Raw genomic sequence first — 24,083 nt, 5'->3', positions numbered from 1 at the left:
CCTGAGTCCTCCTAGGGCTGCTCTCAATCCATTCTCTGCCCAGCCTGTATTTGTGCTTGGGACTGCCCTGACCCACATGCAGGACCTTGCACTTGGCCTTGTTGAACTCCATGAGGTTCATATGGGGCCACCTTTGAAGCCTGTCAAGGTCCCTGTGGATGGCATCACTTCTCTCCAGCTTGTTGACCACACTGCACAGCTTGGTGTCATCGGCAAATTGCTGAGGGTGCACTCAATCCCACTTTCTGTGTTGCTGATGAAGATGTTAAACAGCACAGGTCCCAACACTGACCCCTGATTGATGCCACTCATCACTGGTCTCCACTTGGACATTAAGCCATTGACTGCAACTCTTTGAGTGTGGCTGTCCAGCCAATTCTGTATCACCCGAGTGGTCTTCTGTCCATCAAACTATTTTTTTTTCAAATCTTTGTTTTTCAATTGCTCGCCTATGCTGTAGAGCAGGGGTGTCAAACTCATTTTCAATGGGGGCCACATCCACCTTGTGGTTGCCTTACATTTGGCCCTTTGAAGGCAACTGCAAGGCTGATGTGGCCCCCGGTGAAAATGAGTTTGGCACTCCTGCCATAGACTCTGTTGTGCACTCTTTGCTTGGACTGGAGGTGCTCTGGCTATCATGCAGTATTAAGCATGATGAATAAAGATTTTTAATGATAAAGCATTAAGAACATGCATCTCTGGTATAATTTCAAAACTGAACATGGTTCTGTTAATATTTTAAATATGACTTAAAAGGTTCATCACCATTTCAAAAGTGTATTTGTCAGGAAAATAAATCTTTAAGTAAACAAGTATTCCGTAGGTTTTTTATTTTCAGTCTGAGTAAAATTTATTTCTTTGTATTAAAAGATATCTGGTTTGTGTAATTGCACTGAGGACTCTTTATTTGCTGTTATCTATTAGGGGATGATGCAGTATGAGTAATGTCTTAGGCACTCCCCTAAGATGTCACCTCTTAAATTTAGGCCAATATTTTGTTAGTTTCGGCAACTCCTAGTTAGAATCCCTTGGACAAGCATAGAAACTACAGCATGAAGCTGATGCTGTTTTCATAGTTGCAGCTGTAGAAAGAGGTAGTGGATTATTACTCCTGTGCAAATGAAGGAACAGCTAGAGGAGCAGAGTCCTCACAGCAGCCAGTAAGCCTTTCACAGCTGAGAGATGTGAAAACGAGATGAGATAATTTTGAAATGGCTAGTAATTGAGACTGTGAGGTATGGAAACCTCAAGTTTGAGGCAGTTCTCGATAATATTGTAGTAGTCACTCTCACAGTGGTTCGTGGGAGAGGATGTGGCTTCTTGCCAAGGCATTGCTCATAGCTCTGAAACCACTGAAGTTGACAGTACATCTAAAATCTGTGTACTGAAGACAGTGCCTGCATCTCAATGTAGTGATCTGCTTTTAGGTTTCCCCATCAGAAAATATTGACAGTAATCTTACAAATAAATCAAGTCTGAAATAGTTCTTAATGTAGTGGGTGTTTTCAGATTCATTGGAATGTCAGAAGTGGAACTAAATATTTTTTAGAAATAGATCTCCCCCTTTTACTTTCAAAAGTCATACTAGAAGCTGTCAAATCAGTGCTAATGAAAAAAATCTTTTTATTTAAGCTTTGTACTGCTACTGATGGATGCTTCTTTGAAAGTGATATTTACAGAATTGTACGAATATGGCAGTGATTTTATTTGGAGTACAGGAGTGAAAAATGGGTCAAAATTTGACAGCTTGGGGATACTTAGCGAAACGTGTTTGTTATTATCTTTACTGGAAAGTTTGGCTTCTTGTCTCTGGCCTACAGAATCCATTGTAAAATCTGTGGCCTCTTAAATGGAAGAAAATTATTTTTAAACAGCTAGATGAAGTAATACATACTTGCTGGAATATTACTTAAAGCTTCATTAGATGAGGGATGGTTTTGCTACAGGAACAAATGTATATCACCTGGTCATGAATTAACTCCCTCAAATTTCATGAGATGGGAAATTTGCAAATATCTTGGGCATTAGCAGGAGCAGGTGTTTGTGGATAAGCCTTCCAGTGAGAGTGAGGATCAGCAGCCCGGCTACTTATGAAATACAGATGGCTGAAAATATATGAATTACTTTGCAAGATATGCTTACTTGTAGAAGTAAGAGTAATAATGCTAAGGTATCTATCATTATGTTGCTGTGTGGATGTCTTTTGTCTTACAGTATGTAAGCAAGTACTTAAACATAGTTCTCACTGATCATATAGTTGTGCAATAATTGCTTTCTGTTTTCTTTGTATTTCTGGCTTCAAGTGAGAAAGTAGTTCTACAGTAAGCTGGGCAGTAGACAAAAACCACATTTCCAACACAAGGCATTGTCTGTATTTACAGACAACTGTATTTTATATATATATACACTATATATATATAAATCCTACCTCTGCTAGTTCTGAGGCTGCATTTTTGTTGCACAGATTGAAGTCAAAGAACTCTGCTATTGCTTTGATACGTTTTCTTTAATCTCCATATTAATGATTGAGATTATTTTCTGACTACCCTTACTTTTATCTGCAAGATCTCACAAGCTGTTTCATTTCACTTTTTCCTGTTTTAACTGTTTTAACTGTTTTAACTTTTTTTAACTTTTCCTGTTTTAACAAAAGTTCCCTTTTATATCCAAATGCAAATGTATTGCCAAACTCTCAACTCCTTTTACTCATCTTTGGACCTTCTAAGCTCCTCTGTTCTAATCCTTTAATTTCTGTTTTTATATCGGTACATTTTCTCCTTAAGAATTGTGGAGCACTGGGAGATTCTGCTCCCCACTTCTGGAGGTTCTGGCACTTGATAAAGACATGAAGGAAAGTTCTCCTGCCCCTTTTGACCCAGCGTGGGCTGAAATCTTGGGCCTGCTGTGTGTTGCCTAATGTATCTTACCTGCACACAGAAGTCATTGTGGGCTAAAAGATGGAATTCACAGTGCTTCAAATGTGGAGGAGCTTTGCACTTGACATCTGCAAGATGTCAGCATTCATACACTTCCTGAGCATTTTGCTAATAGTTTAAATGGTATGTAAGAGAGGAAACCTTTTCAAAAGCCTTTTGAGATAGAGCTTGTTTAAAAGGTTAGGTGGTAAAACCTGAAGTATCACTAATAATCTCAGGGAGACAGAACATTGGAGTATATTTTCTCAGATTTTGGCATTTACTCTGAGAATGCACATGAAAATTCCCCATCGGAGGTGGTGGCTAGTCTACATTCAGATTCCAGGGCTGTTTACTATATTGGGCGATTAAGGAGTTAAATCTTTCAACAGTTCAATGCTATAGGTCTGCAGTCAGCTTGATCCAGTCTGAGATTGCTCTAGAGTCTTCCTCTTTTCAATGCCCCTTCCTTGCACCTGAATCAGTAGCTGTGCAGGTGCTAGGTGAACCATGCCAGGGAACTGATAAGCCAAAAGCTGATGCATTTTTCCCCAGAACGGCTCAGTGCACGGCTTTATGGAAAGTCATCTGGGTAGAAGGTAGGAGATGACAAAGAGTGGCTGGGCATCAGGAGAGGGTGAGGTTGAATCTAGAGTTTTGTGTTAGATGCTGTCATCATGGAGCCATCCCGTGAACATAGAAAGTGAATGGTGTGGTTGGGTATGCTAAGGTAATGGCTGGATATTTAAGGGCTTCAGTAGAGACAACAACATTCACTAGCAGTAAAAGGCATCTTTGTTAAGATTATTTCTAGTTACGCAGTGCATAAAGAGGTGAGATTGCTGTTTCTTTAAACAGAAAACCCCTTTACTGATCACCTGTATGAAAAGAAAAAATGTTCCTTTTCAGCTGGACCTTTCTGAATCACTTTGAAAGATGTAAAAAAGTGTTCCTGTGCTAACTGTTACGTTGAATTCTTCATTGTAGAGAGCTTGAGCAGTGGAGTTCTGATTTACCCCAAGTGGTTCTTTCCTGATGAAGATCACAAACTGGTAATCTGTGTGTTAGCCTGCAGCAACCTTTTTCCTAACTGCATCCTACGGGCTAGCTCTTTGCATGGAAATGTTTTGAGCTATGCTTTGAAGTGGAAATCATAACTCTGTGTCTTTAAACACACTGTAAATTAAGTATGCAGATAAGCATATACTGAGTTGAACAGGCTGTAGTATGTGTGGTTTAGCTTTGTTGGAACTTTTAAAATTAAACAAATTTTAGTTTCCTTCATATGGAGTTGTATTATTACTATGCATGTACTTAGCCAGTGTAACAAATGCTAACAAGTTATTTGTTTGAAGACTTTCTTTATAAAATATTTAATAGCAAGGGTTTCTGTAACTCTTGAGTAGTTGTTTTTTTGTTCTACAATGTTTGAATGATAATTGACAATTAATGACTAATATAACATATCTCACTTTCTTGCTTTTTACATGGGTGTGTTTTAAGTTCGGGGTTTTTTTAGTATTAAAGAAAGTGGAACTGTTTCTTTCTGCAGTAACTGGAAGACACAGCTGTATCTTCTGAAGCAAAAAAGTTGTGAAACGAGCAATACTTTCTTAACTGATGTCTCCTGACAACATATTTTTAAAACTTTTGAACCTGTAGTAGTTACAGATGAAGAGCACTTCTATGAACTAACACCTAATTAAATTGGCTTAGTATCAGGCTTGAAACTTTGATAAGTTTTAGGCATTAAATAAAGGATTTTTAAAAGTTCTTTTTTCCATGAGTAGAAATTCTTGAATAGCAGAGTTGTAGGTAATTGCCTGGCAACTAGAGTTTTATTAGCTTCTATTTGAAACTCCTTCAAACCATAAGAAAAATTGAAAAAACTGAAACTACATAATCTGTTTTCTTTCTTGTGTGGCTTAATTAGGACCTGTTGCTGAAACAAATTGATGTGACCCACATCACAGGATAGGAAAATGGAACAAGGAAAAAATACCCTAAAATTAATGCCAGCATGCTATACACAGAGGTGAAGATTTTCAGCCTTATGTAACAGAAACTTTTTTAAAGGTCACCACCAGCAGAATTTGCATGTTCTGGGCTTAAGTATTTCTTGTATTTCCTTTCCACGTTTACCTTTCCTGAACTCTGCTCTGACCTAAATACGACCAAATATTTAATTAACCTAGTAATTATGTAGGACTATTTGCTACATAAAATCAAATACAAGATAGGTAGATTGTATAATTTTAAATCTTCTTATTTCCAAATGTTCTGTGAGAGAGAGCTGGTTAACCAAAACAGCAGCTATTAAAAATCTAAGTCATCTGCACAGGTAAAATAAAAGTTGATTTTCTCTCCTCATCAGTTGTATATCTGGTACATATATGTTGATCCTGGAGCAGGAGACAAACTAAAATTTCTTTACAAGCTTGTAGTCTTAGCCTTGAATTTCTTGGCTTGATGTTTAAGTCAAGTAAGTTTACAAGAGGCAAGTTCTACATTCAGTTTTGGACATTATTCTAGTTTGTTTATATACACATAAAACCAAAACGTGACAAAATTGACTAAAGTGTTTGGGAAAAGAAGCAGATGCAGATTCAGGATATTCTCGTACTAACATATATCTCTGTATTCATTTTTACCTCCTCTGACTTCAGCAGTTGTGCTTAGATTAACAACTTTCCTCTGGAGTTCTGTTGACAGCAGCAGCTCTTAGGGTGGCAAACATCTGGTCTCTCCAAACCTCACTGAAAAGTGCGGAGTGAGCACTGCAAGTGAAATTTACTGTTGTGCTGGATAAAGTGCCTCTGACAAGTCTTACAAAACTGTGCAGCCTACTAGGACAGAGTTTCTTATTATGTTTCTTTTTGTCTTTATTTTGTGACTGCTTTTCTCTTAGAGATAAAAACTTCTGTTTCTTTTTTTTAAAAAAGAAGCTAATCACTGTTATGATGTTTCTTTTATAAGTAGATTTCTTCTGAATGAATTTTATGATTTCTGTTGTGCATGTAGGTCTTACAAAAATAATTTAAATGGAAGGCAATCAGGATTTCATCGCTATTCATAAATATAGTCAGAATAAGTGTAACTACATAAGAATAAAAACTTAAACCCTTGGGAAAGAGGCTTGACATCAGCCAAATGATAGTCTTGTTTTGTGTTGGAATTTTTTCTGAAGAATAATTAATTCTCACTTCTTAGCAACAAATCACCTTAGCTTGCAACTCAAAAAATCTTCTAAATATTGTGTTGCTTCCTTGTGAACCAGAAGGTTTCTTTGGCTTCAAAGTATTTTGAACTGTAACAGCTTATCTTCAGAAATATGTTGACTTCTTAAAAGTATTGACCATCTCTCTTTATAAACTGAATATGAAAAAGGAAAAGACCTGGATCTATTTTACTTGAAGCGTATTTTCAGATAATACGATTGCAGACCTGCTCCTGTGTGGAACAGGACTGGAAAGAGTGGTTTCTTACTTCTGTGCGATACTTTGGTAATTGGAACTGTCACCCAGGGTAGGGGAGAAAAAAATTAATTTCATTTTCTTGAAGAAGTTTGGTTAACTTCCAGTGTTGCAGCTGCTGTTTATGGAGTATACTTGAATGAGAGTGCGAGTGTGTATTTTAAATTCTTCTTGTTGAAACTGTTCCAATGCAATGTGAAACAGAGATTCAGCCTGCCGAGAAGAAGCGTGATGAAAGGCCAGTTCTGCCCAGAGTCCCCTTTCCTACACAGAAAAAAGGGGAAAAACTGGGCTTTAGTCTCTATTCTGTAGAGCTCCGTTTTTACAAGTTTATGATTAGTTATGATTTAACTGTGCACAAATGAACAGCTTCATCTTGAGGGACTTAAATACTTTGTTCTTACACCCTTGGGTATCCTTAAAAATGTGGTTTAGACCTCTGAAGAAATTCAAACATGTCCTGGGTGCAGAGGAGAGAACTGAATCTCTGATCTTTCACATCCTGTTTAAGTGTTGAGTTCCAGGAGATGGTTCTATGGAAACACTTCATCCAGTGGAGGGTGGAGCTTCCATTCACTTGGGAAGTTCAGCAGAATGCTTGTGAGGCTATAGTTTTTTTTAAATAGTTCACTATGCATATATTTTTTTAATTATTATATTTTTCTCCAGTTGGCCATCCTCAGCATATTTGTGATCAGCCTGCTTAGTTGTTGAATTCTGAATTTATGACTTTGTTCTTGTTTTCAATATTTATGTTCTTCTTTGATTGTTTATATAGTAGGATGCTTTACTATGAGAACTCTTGTAGGGATTGAAAGTTAAGGACCTTAAAAGTTTATATGAGGCTTGATTTTATGTGGAATATGGAAAAATTCCTCAAACACTAGAGTAAAAAGCTGTGAAGTAGCAGCAGGAGAGTGAAAATTGCCTTCCATTTGGCTAATTTATTGTTTCAACTTTAGGGTCTATTCTTGGCGTTTTCTTTGAGCTTATAGCTATTTCTTTTCCATCCATTTCTCTGTTCGTAACCAGTAAGTTTCTGATTTTGTTTATTAAAGTCCTTTCATAATATGTACAGCTATCTTGTAACCATGTAGACTAGATTATATATGAGGTGCAGAGCAGGAATCTAGCTTTTGATGAGAACAATAATAAAAAAGACACTTTTTTTTGTAATTTTGCTGAAGATAATGAAAGGAAGAATCAATTTAGCATTGCAAAGAATTTATATTGAATTTATTAAAATAAACCTTTACCTTAACATTTAGATCTTATTTCTAAAGACCCTGCTGCCATGATTGTAAAACAAACAGAAATTTCTGGGTAGGGATATTTTTGAAAATTTAACATTGGACTATTTTACATGTGATGTCATAAGTATTTTAGTAAAAATCTCCCTTCCATCTGTAAAGGAAGCAGAGACAAAACAGTAACCCTCTCTCCCTTACAAAATGAAATAAAGTTTATGAAAGGACATCAGAAGCTTAAGTGTATTATTCCATCTTTGGTACACTGAGTGAAAATTAAAGATGAAAATCTGTTTTACTTCAGGATAGCACTTGCAATCGTTGTGGTGTGTGGGCTTCTTAGAATGGAACAGTTCAACACACATGCTTATTGAGTCTAGATTTTAAAAATACAGATAATAGAAGTATATGTGTATGCATGTGTATATATATACACCCAGATATGACCTCTCACCGTAGTGAGAGGAAAAAAAGTGGCTCATATTTATTAATAGGGTGGGGGAAAATAGTGTCAACAGAGAATGCTGTAAACTTCCCTTTGATATGTATTTTATCTGAAAGACTTGTTACTGACCCCCCCACAAAAAACCTTTCTGTCAAAACTGTTTAAAAAAATAACCGCAGTTTTATTACTGAGAATGTCCTGCCACTCTTGTTTTATCATTAATCATAACTGGAAAAGATCATTCAGCAAAAATGTCAAGCAGTAATAGGCCATATTCATACAGGAGAGGTTGCTTTCTGTCTTTGCACACCTACTAGTTCAGCTTTATTCATGGCAGGATGGTTCTATTGTAACTTATTTAATTTTTTTTCTCTCTCATATCTGTTTTATATCATTCTACATTTTGCTTTTAAAACAAGCTTGTTCTGAAGTCTCCCTATGATCTAGCTGATTGGTAACTTTTATTTCTGAAATGCTACTTTTAGATGTTTCTCTGAGGTTAGTGCTTTGTTTTTCCTTTTACTATGTTTTTCTAATTTCTGGTAACTGCTTGCTTGTGTGCACCCTTTTTTTCATGTGATAATCCATAATTGCTTCCATATTACTTCATGATGTAGCTTTGTGAGAAATAATTGTACGCATTACAGCAGCTTGATGCTTTGAAACCTACTTTTATTTTTGTGTTTGGAATTGATTTTTTGTTTTTCTCTAATCTTCTTTGCTTGCACTTCTGTAATGGTATACAGGTGGAATTCTTACTGCTAGTCTGGATTGTCAATAATGCTTTTCCAGAATTAATTAAAATAGCACAGAGTGCATAGTTGTAGCAAAACTAACTTGAAGATAATTTTCAAATTTGAAACAGTTATACAAGTGAGTTGAATAATCCTAATTGTGAGCATTAGTGAAGCAATTTGAGTTTCTTCGAATAAGAACCAACAGAGAAACCAGTAATCACAGCATTTGAATGCAGTAGAATGAGACCTCATGAGAGGTCTGTGCTGTTGACTTAGCTATCTTGAATTGTATTTTAAATATCTATCTAGTCAATTTAACCTTTATCTTGCACAAAACTGATAAAAATTATGTTGTTTGGTATTTTGAACTATAGCATCCAGAGACACATTTGTAAGCTATATTTTTCAAGGTGTGTCTTAATGTATGTTGTTCATGGGATATGTATATGATTGTTTCAGTTTTGTGGACCTTTGGTCCATCTTCCTTTTGGTTCATTTTCCTTTTGATGAGTCTGAAGTTTCCCCATTTTAACTGTAGCTTCCACCTACAGAAAGGAAGATGTTTATCATTTATTGGAAATAACATGTTTTTGTAATCAACTGCTTTTTAAAGGGCACAAGATAAGACAGTGGATACCTGGTTAAAGGTCAATATATGTGTATTAGTTCAGACTAGGAATGTGCATTTTAAATTAATTTCTTGACTAGCTCCATTCACATTGCTTTTATTCTTTATGCTGTTGTCCCTGAATATTGTTACTTAGATTTGAGTAAGATGAAACAGAAAGGTATGCTGCAACTGCTTATGGGCATTCAACCAGGTCAGATCCAGTTTGGAGCAATCCCCTCAAAATACGCATAATATGAACTTCAGGTTCTGGGTATCGGTTGTATACTCCATGAATTCACTTGTAATAAGATCTGTTATCTGCAGACGCAGGTGCAGTGGAAGTGAAGTTGCACCAAATTGCCTAATCTAATGCCTGTCAAAACAACATACGATTTATATGCAATAGGCTACATATAATTGCATGTAAAATTATTTCCCGTAATAAGCTGTTGATTTCTCTGCATATTTGATGACTTTTACCCTTTGTTTAAATTTTCCTCCTATTTTGCTCCAAACCCCTTGTGTATCACACATGTTGCTGAAGTGTACCAGTCAGGAGGTCTTTCTTAAAGCATCTGTTCTGTTTGATGTATTCAAGTGTCTTTAAAAATAGTTAAAAGAGACACTAATTACAGCATCCATTTGAAAAGTCTTAAACTCAGTTGGGTGTTATTTCTCACTTTTTTTCTCCCTTGAGCTATTGGGAGTTACATTTGGGAATTAGTTGCTGAATGTTAAAACCACAGGAGGTGTATGTTGTTTTTCAAAGGAGCCGCAATATTCTGCTGTTCTCTCTCTCTACCTGGTGGCAATGTTATTTAAAGAAGTGTGGGGGAAGAAAGGCAGAGTGCTACATCCTGAAGTTTTTATTTAGGGTTGCTGCTAATGAGACATGAGTTTGTCTTTGTCATCCTTCCACCCAAAAATAACTGGCTTTTGTTTGAAATGCAGTGGGGAAAATAATAGTATGCTAAAATTGAAGATGTAAATTAGTTGAGTAGTGTATTAGTGGTTTGGGGTTTTTTTCCCCCCTTTTCCTGGTCCTTAAGAAGAGAGTGTGTTGATCATTGCTCACTTGTGTCAGCTTTAAGCTGTACAGGTAGTGTGCATATTGTCAGAATTTAAAAGAGGGGTGAATGAGATCAGTTAGTGTTAGTCCTTTCTGGAAAGGGAAGGCAACAAAGCAAAATCAACACCTCTGCTACTTTTAACAAATATGCAATAGAAAATTTGCCTCCAGGGAAACAGCCTTTGCTTTGGCAAAACAATCTGCTAGAAGCAAATATGAAGTGTACCAGGGGAACAGCTCTGATCTGAAAACTCTACATTTTAGAAGTTAACTGTCTTTTATTCTTAAAGTAGTTAGCAAGTTTTAAATGAGCAGTCTCTACAGGATACCAGGGAAGCCTGGCAGAAGAGTTGCCAACATGGAGAAAGTTTCCTGGGCAAGGGCCAACTTAACAAATGCAAGCAGGCAAGCTTTGTGTCCAGACTTGTGTTTCGGTTTATGCTGGTGGATTTAATGTCCTGAGAGCTCAGGCACCAAGGCATACATTGCAGCAAAAATACCTCAGTACGGCATTCTCGGTTTCATTCGCTGCCGTGTTTGATGTTGGAGGATTAAGGGGAGGGGAAAGGATCAGCTACCCAGGATGCTCTGTTAGGAGGAGTAAGTGAATTTGATTGTCGTCAGAACTAGATTGCCATATGAGTTCTGAAAAGCATTTGGCTCCTGAGGATAACTGCTCTAAAAATAGATTTGGAGGAGAGGTTTCTCTTGGGTCCAGTTTCGGGCTCCAGCTGAGCTGGCTTTAGGAAACTTGTTTGCTCCTGTTGCAGGACTACAGTGAGGATATATCGTTTCTTATTCTGCTTCCAACATTAATTTTTGGAGATATCGACACATTCACTCTGTCTGTGGAGATCGAACACTAATGTAATGGCTGATGACACAGGTATAATCCTAACCTTTTTGTGAACAAACGGAAAAGGCGTAATTGCAAATACTGGCTATGTCTGATTTTGTAATCAGCAAAAAAATAACTAGCTTACTGTGGTATGTTGGTGTTTTCTGGCCAGTTTGCTGTTCTAGTCTGCGTTACAGGCTGCCTCTGTTCTCTTTGATTAAGTGTTCTCTGGAGTAGCGGTATTGCATGAGTTTATGGCAGGTGGTTAATTTTAACTTAGTTTTTGCTTGAGTAAAGTACACGCTAATGTAAGAGACATCGTTTTGTCTTCAAATATATGACTTTAAAGTTATTTTTGGAGTATGTGAAATTACTACGTCTTTAACGTAAACTAAAGTAAAGGGATCAACTTTTTCATACATTTTAATCTAGGCATGACTCTTAATGTGGGGTGGGTGAGGTATGGGTCTCTTACAGATTTGCCGTGGAGGAACAGAGCATGCTTTAAGACTTTCTGATGTCTGCACAAAGACATCTGGTGGTGTAAGCACAGGCTTACCAGATATGGCAAGTGACCTACTTCTGACATGGTTGGCAGCATGTGCAGGGAAAGGGCTTGAATTGGGAATTAACTGTCTGGAATGAGCTCTGAGCCAGCGTCAGTCCTTGCAATTGTTTTGTTCTGACCCTCTGTGTAGGGTTAGCTGCACAGATCATAGGTAAATTTTATGTTATAAAACTTCTATTGTTATGATAGTATTGCCTGATCAAGCTGCTGCATGGTTGAAGTCTCAGTAGAATTTTTCAAGAGTTTTGAAAAAAGTTTTCCTATTAGATAGGAAACCACAGCATAAAAATGTCTCTGTGACTGTTGTGAATGATATTTTAAAAAGAGAATTGTTTTTTGAGGTATTTGCATGAAACAGTCTTTTAGACTGGAAAAAATATGAACAGCTGTGCATGATTTCTTAAGCCGTCTTTTCTTTTTCATTTTCCTGTTTTTCTAATAAGTAAAGCCCTTTCTTCAAAAGCAACTAGCAGTAAACAGTAGAAAACAGTAAGATGAAAAAGTGTGAAATGATACAGTAAGATTTTCTTTCCTGTTTGCCTCTTCTAATAACTATTTTGCTCTGTAACAAAGTTGCAACCTGGAAAATTTAATATTTTTTTTTTGGCCTGAGGGTTTCATTTTAAATAAATACAAAGCTTCAATTGACTGCATTGGAACACAGGAGTAATGAAGTTCTGCTGTTACATAGTATAATTGAGTATTTCTGAATATTAAAATTTCCAGCTGAAGTGTACATTAAATAATTTTCATATACAGTTGGTCATATTCCTGAATGTGCTGGCACACATGGCTTGTCTTTGCCTCTGTTTTTGGGCTACTTGTACATTTTTCCCAACAGAGAGATGTTGTGATGTTATGTATATGGACCTTGCACGTATATAATTAGAGTACTGTGCAACAGCAAGCGATACATGCCTGGCATGAGGCCAGGTTGTCCCGGTTTCTCTCTGTACCAAGGCAACTTTGTGTTTAATGTAGAAGAGAAATTGTTGGTATTTGATCTTTGTACAGAGTGGTCTTGATAAAAGATTTTTGTTTCAATAAAATGCTGACCTGAATAAGAACTGACGAGTCAGCTATTTTTTAGTGGTCTGAACTCTGTATATAGCACAATGAATGTAATAAAAGTTTATTTTATTACAGCTGTGAACCTGATGGCAAGCAGGATATGAAAGTACTTCTATATAATATCTATTACAGAAATGAGTCAGTCACCAGTCTCTCATTATTCATCTTTCAGAGCTACTCCACTTTATTCTAAAACCCAGTTATGTTGACAGCCGTTCAGAGTACTTTTTATCTTTTTCTGTGGTCAGTGTTGATAAATACATCAGACATTACTGCAGCTAGTGTGGTAAAGTTAACTCCCCCCCTTATTATATTATCATAATATTCCTGACAAAGTTCCTCGAGTGTTTCAGAATGTGTGAGAAAATAGTTTTACTTCAAGAACTAGGATTGACTGGGACTGAATGGGCAAAGGTTGGTGCTTAGAAGGGAATGAAATGGAATAGGCTGGTAGACATGGAACTGCAGCCAATTGCCAGCCTGTCAGCAGTAGTATCAGGAGGCAGAAGAGCAGAACTTGAACTTTGGAGACAGGCCACAGGCATCTTTTTGGGTGCACATTTATTTACTACATGTATCCCTCTTTCTCTAAAATGATTCTAAAGCAATAGACCAAGCAATTTATTTGTTCTCTAGTAGTGAATGCCCATTTGAACCCCCCTACCCATATGCTAGTTTGAGGTCTTTCTTTTCCCAGTAGTTTGTTTGTAGCTACTGTATTTTTTCTATACACTTGCCCTGTGTGTGGTTATAAATGAAGCTGTGGTTTGCATTAAGTCTCTTCATCATCCTTCTACTTTTATGTTTCATGGGACTGAAAGTCTAAAAGTACTCAGCATGTAGTGAATCTCTGCCTGACTCTAAGCAATAGCGAAGATATTTTTAGTTGGTAGAGTGTCCGAACTTGGAATCTGACCCTTAATATGGCTTAGATTTTAGAGCCTTCTTAGGCTATTTGAATTTTCTTGTTTATTCTGTGAACTAATTCAGCTAGCTTTGAAATTTGCTTCAGAAGGAACGCTTTTCTTCCAAACTGTTTCTGCTGATTGTATTGCCCTCTGGTGGCGGTTCGAGAACTGTTGGCACAAATGCAAAGCATCTAAAAAATGTTAAGCTCTATATAAATATACACTAAAGGGGAGGAAGGGGGGATTTCCAACAAAGTTTTTAAGGCAAATTACATGTGGATATTTGGTGTTTGGTTCAGTATAGAGCTTTTACTTAGGTAATCATTGAGCTTTCCAGCACTTTACAGTGGTATGAAAAGCAAGTAACAGTGGTGAGGTTTAAAAAAAGTGTTACTCAAATGTCTTATATTCTGTGCAGTCATAAGAAACAAGATTTATGATTATATCCTTAATCATAATTTTCTAACTTTTATACAAATCCATTTTTCCTACTTGTTTGCCTTATTTTAACAGAGACTAAACATGGAGGAAGCAAGAATGGAAAGAAAGACGGCCTCTCTGGAAGCTCATTTTTCACCTGGTTTATGGTAATTGCTCTGTTGGGAGTTTGGACATCAGTAGCAGTTGTCTGGTTTGAACTTGTAGATTATGAAGAAGTTCTAGGTAAGAATTTTAAATTTTAAGACACTTCTAATAATTATTATGATTTACGTTAAATGGAGGCCATTTTAAATTTCTAGATAGCTGAATTTACTACTTTGGTGTTTGCAAATGACCTACATGATAAGACTAGGCAAGGTAGTTCAAAAAGTACATTTTAGTGCTGAACTGTATTATGATGTTAAAATGAGATTCTCAGAAGACTGGAAAAGGTCATTAACATGCTGCATTTATTAAAGAATTGAAGAAATCTCCAAGGATAGATATGGATGTCTTTGTAACGTGTACTGTAGTTCATTTGAAAGGTCAGCTGAAAATGCTTTGTTTCTGTTTAAGCTCTCAGAAACTTGCAGCAGTGGTTGAAAGTGGGCAGCTAATGTTACCACTTCTGTGATGGACCATGTTGCCTATAGAGTCAGGACAACTGATAAATCATTATCTCATGAATGAACTTCAGTTTTAAGCTTACAACGGTGATAATTGTATCTTGGTATGGCAGTGTTAAGATAGTATTGCTAATATAACATCTACGGGTGAAAATTAATGTCTCAAATTTCAAGATGTATGCCCATGGGTTATAGTATGTCCCTGATCATGTAGACTTCAACATGCACTTCTGCAAGCTTTACGAGTCTGTCGGTACATGCATTTTTGATTGTGCCTGATTTTAAGAGAAGCGTCTGCTTTGAAACTTAATTGGGTCTTGTAATGCAAATAATGGTTTCTATATTTTTACCATGCATGCAGCCAGAGCAAAGGATTTCCGTTATAACTTGTCAGAGGTCTTACAAGGTAGGATATTAGAGAAATAAGATTGCTTTACAGTCCCCTGGCTCAAAATTTGTGTTTACTTTTTCATGTTTTTAATTTTTTAGAGAATTAATATTCTTTTACAATGACATGAAATTCTGTCATTTCTCATCTGTCTCATTCTTTATGGTTTTGAAGACGACCCAATTCTTATTTTTAGAGAATTACATTTATTCTACCAGTCTCTTGTGTTTAACCATAAACCAATAAAGATGCTTTCTAATTGATTTCTTCCATACAACGGTGATGGCCTTATTTTGGTCTGTTCTAGACCCGAGTCTGAACTTTTTCTTCCACAAAATTGTTTTATAATTTTCTGAGTACCATATTAAGAACTATATTTCATTTATTTTAGTGGCAATCAAGTTGTGCTTCCATTTAGAGAATGTCAAATGTAATAATAAACTGGGAAACTATAAGGACTTAGAGTTCTTCTGCAAATAGTGTGCAGAATTTCAGTCTTTTAAAAGTTATGTCTGAATTTTACCAAAACTAATTAGATAGCTGTCTATTCACTTGGTGATCCCAGAACACTTCTAATCCTGGAAACCATGATTCTACAATGAAAATTCTTTTTGAACAGAAACTAGGTTCTCCTTTTGCATATACTTAGGGCTCGTGGTGCTGCAGTTTCAAAAATAAAAGTAAGTCCGATGTATTCACCTATAGTCACTAGTAAAAAGATGGGCAACTTGTGGATGTTATACAGTTGTTGATAAAATTATGAATGTTTCTCTTTTGTCCAGGAAGTGAGTTGCTTACATTCTATGAACTTGGCACTAAAAATGATACACCTATCTTTTTTTCTGAGAATCTAGAATAGCAAGAAGCATTTAATAAGAAAACAAATGGTGATTATTTAATTCCTGTTTTATTATTTCTTTTCCCTCAAACATGTTGAGTGCTCCTTGTGAACTTAAATTTCATTCTGAGCAAAGCACATTCACATAAAATGCATCACTTAATTGCAGATTTGTTTCAAAACTTTAAGCACCAAAATAAATATGTGGGAAAAAACCTAACTTGTGTTCAGTCTGAAGTCTAGTAAGTGCAGAAAGGAACTTAAAATATTTGTAATATTTTCCAGGAAATTTAAAATATGGTTAAGAAGAGTATGGCTAAATCATTAAAAAATATGGTAACAACCTAGCATTGACAGTCAGCCATTGCACATTGAAAGCACTGTGCTAGAAACAAACTGCTGAATCTCTAATTCTTTCTTCTTCCTCTGTTTGCATTTCTAGGCAAGCTTGGGATATATGATGCTGATGGAGATGGAGATTTTGATGTGGAAGATGCTAAAGTATTGCTAGGCAAGTACAAATGCAGGTGGAATGATTATGTAATTCACTTGTCATATTCGTGTTTGGTTTTGGTTTAATGTCAAAACAATAATTCTGTTTTTTCCTAATTGAAGAACTTAATCTGATTTAATTGTTTTGGATTTTTTTCTTAATGCAAGTGGTAGGGTTGTGTGTCCAACTTGTTGTAGCAAGCTGATACAGCAATGTGAGTGGAAAGCATTTAGTTACTCATAGGATGGTTTTGAAGTTAGGTGGTTGATGCTGCTGTATCGGCTGTTGAAAATATGGATCTGATTAATAGATTTATCAGATGTAGGGCTTAAGATGCTTCAAGAGTTAAAACATTGTTTATGTTAACATGTTAAGCCAGGTCCAGTTTCAAATTTCTTCCAACAGGCCTTTGTACTTCTTAAATGACTATTTGTCTAGCATATTTTTGTACTGTCTTTCCTCTACTCTGAGTTCTCCACAAGTCTGTTCATTTTCTTTGCCCTTGAGAAATCCTACATGACATGGATTTTTCTTCTTTGATGTTGAAACGCTGGGTTTAGGCTTCTGTTCCTTGTAAGTTGGGAGAATGTCTTTCTGCTCACTATAGACCTTCAAAAAGAAATTTCTATCACTAGATATGTTTCGTGATATTGCCCTGCTACCTACGTCTTCAGCAGTTAAAGCACTACCGTCTTCAGCTTCATGAACAATTGGATAGACACTTCTTGCATACCAGATGCTAGAAAGTTTACTTTTCTTTAATTGATTTGTTCAAATGTAAACCTATTCTGAGCAAAGAAGCCTAGCAAGTTAAACAAATCAACAAAAAAACTCAGCATGCTAAATAATAGCTTGAGCTGAGGGCAAAGTAGAATGTCTCCAACTAGTCAAAGTTATCAGAAGTATATCTATAGTGTATTAGGATGTTATGGCTTGCTATTTGAAACTTGTACTCCCTAAAAATCAGTTTATCATCAGTTTACTTTTCCCCACTTATGTTTGCAGAAATAAGCAGGTCTTTTTAAGGGGTTCGTTTGTTTAATCCCTTTATGAGTAAAGAAAACCCACACAATCAAAATTACTGAACCAGTTTGCAGTGGTGTGAATGTGAGAGGCGCTCCGAATAATCTCCAGTGCCCTGAATGTCTTTAGAGCTACAAATTGTGCGTTAATTATAAGTGGTGTATGAGAACACTTTATATATAGTTATAATCCCAATCTTTCTCTGTCTGTTGTGTATAGAAAGTGGATAATCTGTCTCTTGTGAGTCATGTTAGCTGGATTCAGATTGCCAAGGTGGTAGCCAGAAACATGCTGCTGCATTGTTACATCTCTATTTTATGCAACTTGATATAGCTGGGAATTCTGCCAGTACATGACAGTGTTTCTATTATAAGCTTGTCTCATCACGCATTTAAACCATGTACTTCGAGTGTGACATTAAAAGGTCATGGATCAGAAGTTATTTTTATTGTTTTTGAATACTTTCTTAGAAATATGATTTATTCTCAGTTAAGTTTATTTTCTGTAGTACAAAGGAAATGTTAAATTTTGAAAAGTTACATGATAAAACTTATGAATATAAAAATATATTTTTTCTAATAACTAGCATATAATATTAGTAACTAAAGTTCCCAGTAAGTTATTATTCTTGTTTGCATTTGACATTTAATATGAACTAAAAAATGAACACCAGTATGCAGACTAAGTGTATTTCATTGATGCAGAAAGTGGAAGACTAGATTCTCTCTTGAGCAATTTGTCTTCCGGAATTAAATCTTTGTAGTAAAGAAAACCAGATAGTAAGCCTGTGTTCAACTGCTTTAGAGTAACTTTCTAAATACTGAATACCTAGCTCCCTTTATATTTTATTTGTGAGGTTTTTGTTAGTATATATGCTGTGTTTGACGATTTGTTACTTTCTGGAATTTTTCTCTGGGTCAGACCACCATAAAAGCAAGTGGTTTCTCTGCTAATGTAATATTGACTTTAAAAGGAGATACTGCTGTTTGATGTTTAATGCTATGAAGTCATATGCTTTTATCTTTTCTCTTATTTATTTTCTCTTGTTTCAACTACTGCGTATTGAAATTGTGGTGTGTATAGTGATTTAATGTTGCTCACTTACATAATCTTTAGTTTTCACTACAAATTTAAAGATTTAATTTACGTATTAATGCTAAGTATATTTTAAAGTTAATTTATTTTTGAGCAATGCTCCTACAAGCATGAGTTTATTTTATATTTCAAAGAATGGTTTAGTAGCTGTAACTTAGTTTTCTGTACTGCTTGGGCACATCTAAATAGAATAATTTTTTTTTTCTTGTACGTATAAGATATGATAGGTTCTGTTCTTTTTATTTGTTGCAATCGAAGGAGGTTTGGTTAAGTTCTCTTGAGATATTTGTGTAATTTTAAAAACAGTGTGCAAGAAGTGTGTTCATTCCTTCTTCCCTGTCCCAAGTAAAAGACTTGGGGGGCGGGGGTGGTGGTGACAGGACACATAAAACAAAACAAAAAAACCACAGCCAACCAACCCTAAATATTTGTTGAGTTAGTTTCATATTCATTTATAAAAAAATATCCAGTGTGGAAATGCAAACTTGCTGAAGCTAGTCTGCAGTTCTCTTGCAGATTCTTTCTTTTTCACAGCTATTTGTGAAGTTCTGTTTACTGAATTCATTTTGGTTATGGGAAGAGAGGCCTCTTAATCTGGTCCTTTGAGGGCTGCTGTTATCAGTAATTCTCTTCCCACTTTTTGTCCACCAGACTCTGGTTGTTCTTTGAAGGAAGTTGTTCTCAGGAGGGATGTTGAACCTCTGTACTTGAGAACCAAGTATAGAGAAACAGTGGCTTTAGTAGTATTACAAAAAAATGCATGTATAGGGAGTACCAATGTCTGTTGTAATAGAATCTTTGGAGCCGAAATTTTTTTTTGTTTTCAGTCCTTTGTAACAAGCATCAGTATCCTGAGAAGTTCTATGTAAATGGCTACAGTAGTTACTACAATTGTGGAACTGCAGCTGCAGGAAGTCATCCATATATTGTGCATTTGGTTCAGGGTAGTCTGTCTATGTAGAAAACGGAAAAAACCCCCAAACCCTAGTGTACAGCAAACAAAGGGTAGTAAACAGAATCCAAGGTTCTGTAAACTAACTTTTTTTTTTTTTTTAATCCCCGCCCCCCTCCCCAACCTGGTTCGCCTGTAATAGAAAAAGCTGTTTGCAAGCAGTCAAACAAAGATTGCACATTCAGGAAAGAATGCTTTTGGACGATTCAGCTGTTTAGGATAAGTTTCATACTCTATTTTTCTCACGTTCCATTGTGGCACCTTCAAATATTAAAAGCTTGCGTATGCTCATTGTCATAAAAGAGATGTTTGCAGGAGCAGAAAGGCTTTACCATGTTAAATGAATGTAGGCAAGCCCTCTGCCCCACTGGTTGCGGTAACGCTGCTCAATAGGTAAAGATTTTTACTCCCTCATCACTGTTTGGTTTAGATTGCAATGTTTAGACTTCTCTTGAAATACAGTAGCAATTTCCTGTGGATCACTGATTTACCGCAGTGCAGCTGCCTCATTGGGCAGTTTCCATTTTGTCACCATTTTTGGGCACTTCTTACCATGCTTATGTGTGCTTATCAGGACTTGAGTTTTACTTTGAGAAGCAGTTCTCAATTATGGGGATGAATGAAGACCAAAAATAATTTACTTTTATTTATTTTTTTTTCCCTTGGATTCAAAGGCCATTATGTTCATCTTGGATCATTTTTGTAGAGAATTGTAAAGAAAGGGTTTGGCGTTTTGTTGTTCGGTGGTTTTTATGATAAAGACTATAAGGCATATTCTTCCAGTTTCTATGGTTCTCTTTGGTGTCACAATATTTTCAAAGGAAATGTGCTGCTGTACTCCATGTTATTGTTTATAAGGATAGTTGCCCAAGAGTCTTATTCTTGACTTAGTGCAAGAACAGGGGCAATTATATGGTTCTTCACGTGCTTACAGAAATGCTATTTAAAGCCTGGGGTCTTTTGTGAGTGTTTTTTAGGTTTTTTTAATGTCAGATTCCAATAGAATAGAATGATACAAATATTTATAATTCTGTGTTCATAACTTAGATTTCTTTTTAAATTTTTTTTAGATTCAGGTTTCCATACTTAAGATTTCATTCAGTAAATATACTTTGGTTTATGTCTTTACATCTTGCTTGGTCCAAATTTTGAAAACAAATTAGAATGATGACTGACTACCATGCATAAATTTAAGTCTATAAAATTTAATTTTTATAGAACTAAGCCATGGAAGAAGTTGGAGAGGGATATTTATAATACCTTGATTGCCTCCTGGATTCAGTCTGTCATTTTAAAACCTTTGGGCTATCCAGTGAAAAATTAAAGAGAATGGCTGGTCACTCAAGTAGAGGTTCTGGACATCCAGGTACAAGGATGTGGAACATCATGGACTTGGAAGTTTCCTCAGAATTATCATTGATACTTTCACTATGTGCTGTAAGAAAAACATATTGAAATCTGTTAAATGTCTCTGCCATTAACTTCTTTATCTTGAATGTTTCATTAACCTGCACCTAATATTGCTTTCTAGTCTGCATGTGCAATGTGTTCACTTAATTTTATGTCTCAACAATCTGTCTTCACCCTTAGCCCACTTTTCTGCTTCTCCTTCCAACACAACTGAAGGTTTGTTCTGGTTAAAAGTGGGGGAAATTCCTCTTCTCCCACACTAAAGCTTACCAATAATTTACATTTGTCACTGCTTGGTCATTCTGTTTCAACTTTTCCATTCTGGGGAAAGTACAATGTTATTTAGTAATAACTGTAAACCTCTGAATTTTAATACACGCACAAAAAAACACATTAATCATGACTGATTTGTATTTTACAAACACCAGTTAGATAAGTAGGACTCGTAACCCGAGATCGCAACTGATATCAAAGAGTTTAGAAGTGATGAGCTCTTTCTTGACTGCTTTAGCATTTCTACTTTAGCTGTCTTTAGCCTGCTTTAGATTTTCTGTGTAACGATACATACACCCTTTATATTGGCTATCTATTCATTTTTACATAGTGTTGGATGGATTTTTACGTAGGATGGATTTCTCAAGATGAGGCTAATACAGGCAAGACTTGCTTGTTGGTTTCTTATATATATTCTCAGGCACGATGCAACGTACACATCTGTGACTTCAGAAAAGAAAATGCTTTCTGCCGGGTGTCTCAGATTTGAAGTTTTCTTCTAATATATCCTCAGGTTTGGAATTAATTCCTGATGATCAAGTATATAATGTAGAATATATAGCATAGAAAAAAAATATTGAGAAGCATGTTTAAAAAACCAAACAAAACAAAACCAGAAAAAACCAACAGGCGAACAAACTGCAAAGCAACCCCCTCAGCAGTGAGAGTCCTCACTTCTAAACAGAATCAAAACTCTGCATGGTAGAATAAATGTTATCCTTAACAGTACGTGAGAAGTTTAAATAGTGTTTGCTTTTAAGTGTTATTCTCAGCTTTTAATCACAAACTCTCAAATTTGAACATGATGGGTTTTTTTAAAAAAAGGCAAATCGCATTGTTTTAGGTAGTGGAGGATTGTTGTTAAAAAGACTGTTTAAAGGTAAATGATGCAGCAAGAAAATTGTATGTAAATGGATTTGGTTTTAGGACTAGGAAGAAGAGAAAGTAAAGATGCTGCCTTTTTAAGATTTTGACATAATATCGTGCATGTTTATCATCCAAATTGCAGTCTATACTTTGAAAGATTCAACTTTCTTAACATCTTTCTATTTCCTAATTAGCATTCCTGTAAAGACTGCTATCTGTGACATGAGATGTCTTTCACAGATCCTCCTCTTACAGTTTCCTCTTTCCACCTAACTGCTGTCTCTTTTTTTCCCTTCTCCCTCTCTCTCTTTCCTCTATTCTTGTATAGGCTTGACCAAAGATGGCAGTAATGAAAATATTGATTCCCTTGAGGAAGTCCTTAATATTTTAGCAGAGGAAAGCTCTGATTGGTTTTATGGCTTTCTCTCATTTCTCTATGATGTATTGACTCCTTTTGAAATACTAGAAGAAGAAGAGAGCGAAGCTGCAGATGATGTTGATGGTACGTCACAGAATGAAGGGGTTCAGGGAAAAAAGACTTGTGTTATTTTGGATTTACAGAACCAGTGACTGAGAGACTAATTTGATTTGCTCTCAAAAATATCCATGAAATCATCAGTCTTAATATAACAGGAATTTATGGCATTGAGGTGAAACTCCCAAATGGACGCTATAAAGATTGAACTAAAGTCAGCCATGCAATGTAGTTTTGCTAGTTCAAAGCCTTTCAATGTCCATTTTTGTGAGAGGACAAAAATACTACGCAGTTGTGTAAATATGTAGAATAAAGCGTGTATCTGCAGTTCTGTAGTTGGTTTCTGTGTATGCTTCAATTTGTGCATTTTGTGCACAAAGCTTACAAAGCTGGGTGTAATAACCTCTACTGTTAACACTATAACATTTGTCTTCCTAGCAAACATTAACTAAGGCATTTTGTAACAGCTTTGACTGTAAAGTATTCTGGCATGACTGCATTATGTAAATACATATTTATATGTTAATCCTTAATATAGACATGACAATGATAATTCTTTTGTGAAATATAATTTTAATAAATAGTTTATTTTGTGATTCACCGATTTCTCAGATTATTTTTACCTATTCAAATAAAAGCACTTTATTTGAAAGTGCATGAAAATTTTACAGAAACATTTATTTCTAAGTTAGCTAACATCTGTTTTATTCAGAAGATATTATGTCACCATGTAGTTTATTCCCACTGATTTGTTTGTTTTCAGACTAAGTTTCCAGTCATTTTTATTTAATATAACAACCATACCACAAGGGCTGTTCTAAATTTGTTTGAGTTTTTTTTTAAGGTGGGCCTTTTATGGAAGTGGGAAGCTGTGATTATGTATTTCTAATGTAATACTGAATATATTAAAGACTAATTGGAAATTAGAATGTAATGTCTTCTATTCCTTGATAAAATCAAGAACTGAATAGAGTTTTGCAAATTTTAATCCTTTTGCTGTGAAACTGTTTTATGACAGTTGTTAAAAATACGTTTCATGTACGCGAATTCTGTCTGCTATCATAAAGCTATTGGTATGGAAAGGGGAGTTTATAATTGTGTCCTGGAGTTTGTATCAGGTACTAAAAGCTGAAAGTGAGCTGTCATATGAGTACACTATCCATGTATAAAAAAAGATTATTATTAAAATTATATTAAATTGTTTATTGTGATGCCTGCTTAAGTTTGTATCTGTTTCCCTTATAAAGTTGATACTCATGCTTTAACACTAGTGGCTGCAGGCTGAATGTTCAACCTGTTTTTAAATTAAATGAATTTTCGCTTGCTTTGGCACGGCCATTTT

General features: G+C 35.7%; 1 protein-coding gene across 6 annotated transcripts in view; it reads left to right on the top strand.

The window, feature by feature from the left end:
* The window catches only part of ASPH (aspartate beta-hydroxylase), a 112,274-nt gene that overhangs the window by 2,043 nt on the left and 86,148 nt on the right, over nt 1–24,083 (top strand). For 4 of the 6 annotated variants that reach the window (XM_065627676.1, XM_065627679.1, XM_065627675.1 and 1 more), the window contains exons 2-3: nt 14,395–14,544; nt 16,596–16,664. In XM_065627676.1, the coding sequence (XP_065483748.1) occupies nt 14,395–14,544; nt 16,596–16,664 (219 nt within the window). Of the gene's footprint in view, nt 1–3,902; nt 3,968–11,120; nt 11,383–14,394; nt 14,545–16,595; nt 16,665–24,083 lie in introns of those variants that run through there. The other 2 variants (XM_065627678.1, XM_065627677.1) reach the window with 2 other exon arrangements.

The sequence above is a fragment of the Caloenas nicobarica genome, chromosome 2 (assembly GCF_036013445.1).
Source record: "Caloenas nicobarica isolate bCalNic1 chromosome 2, bCalNic1.hap1, whole genome shotgun sequence".
Taxonomy (NCBI): domain Eukaryota; kingdom Metazoa; phylum Chordata; class Aves; order Columbiformes; family Columbidae; genus Caloenas; species Caloenas nicobarica.
This window is presented reverse-complemented; position numbering and strand designations above follow the sequence as displayed.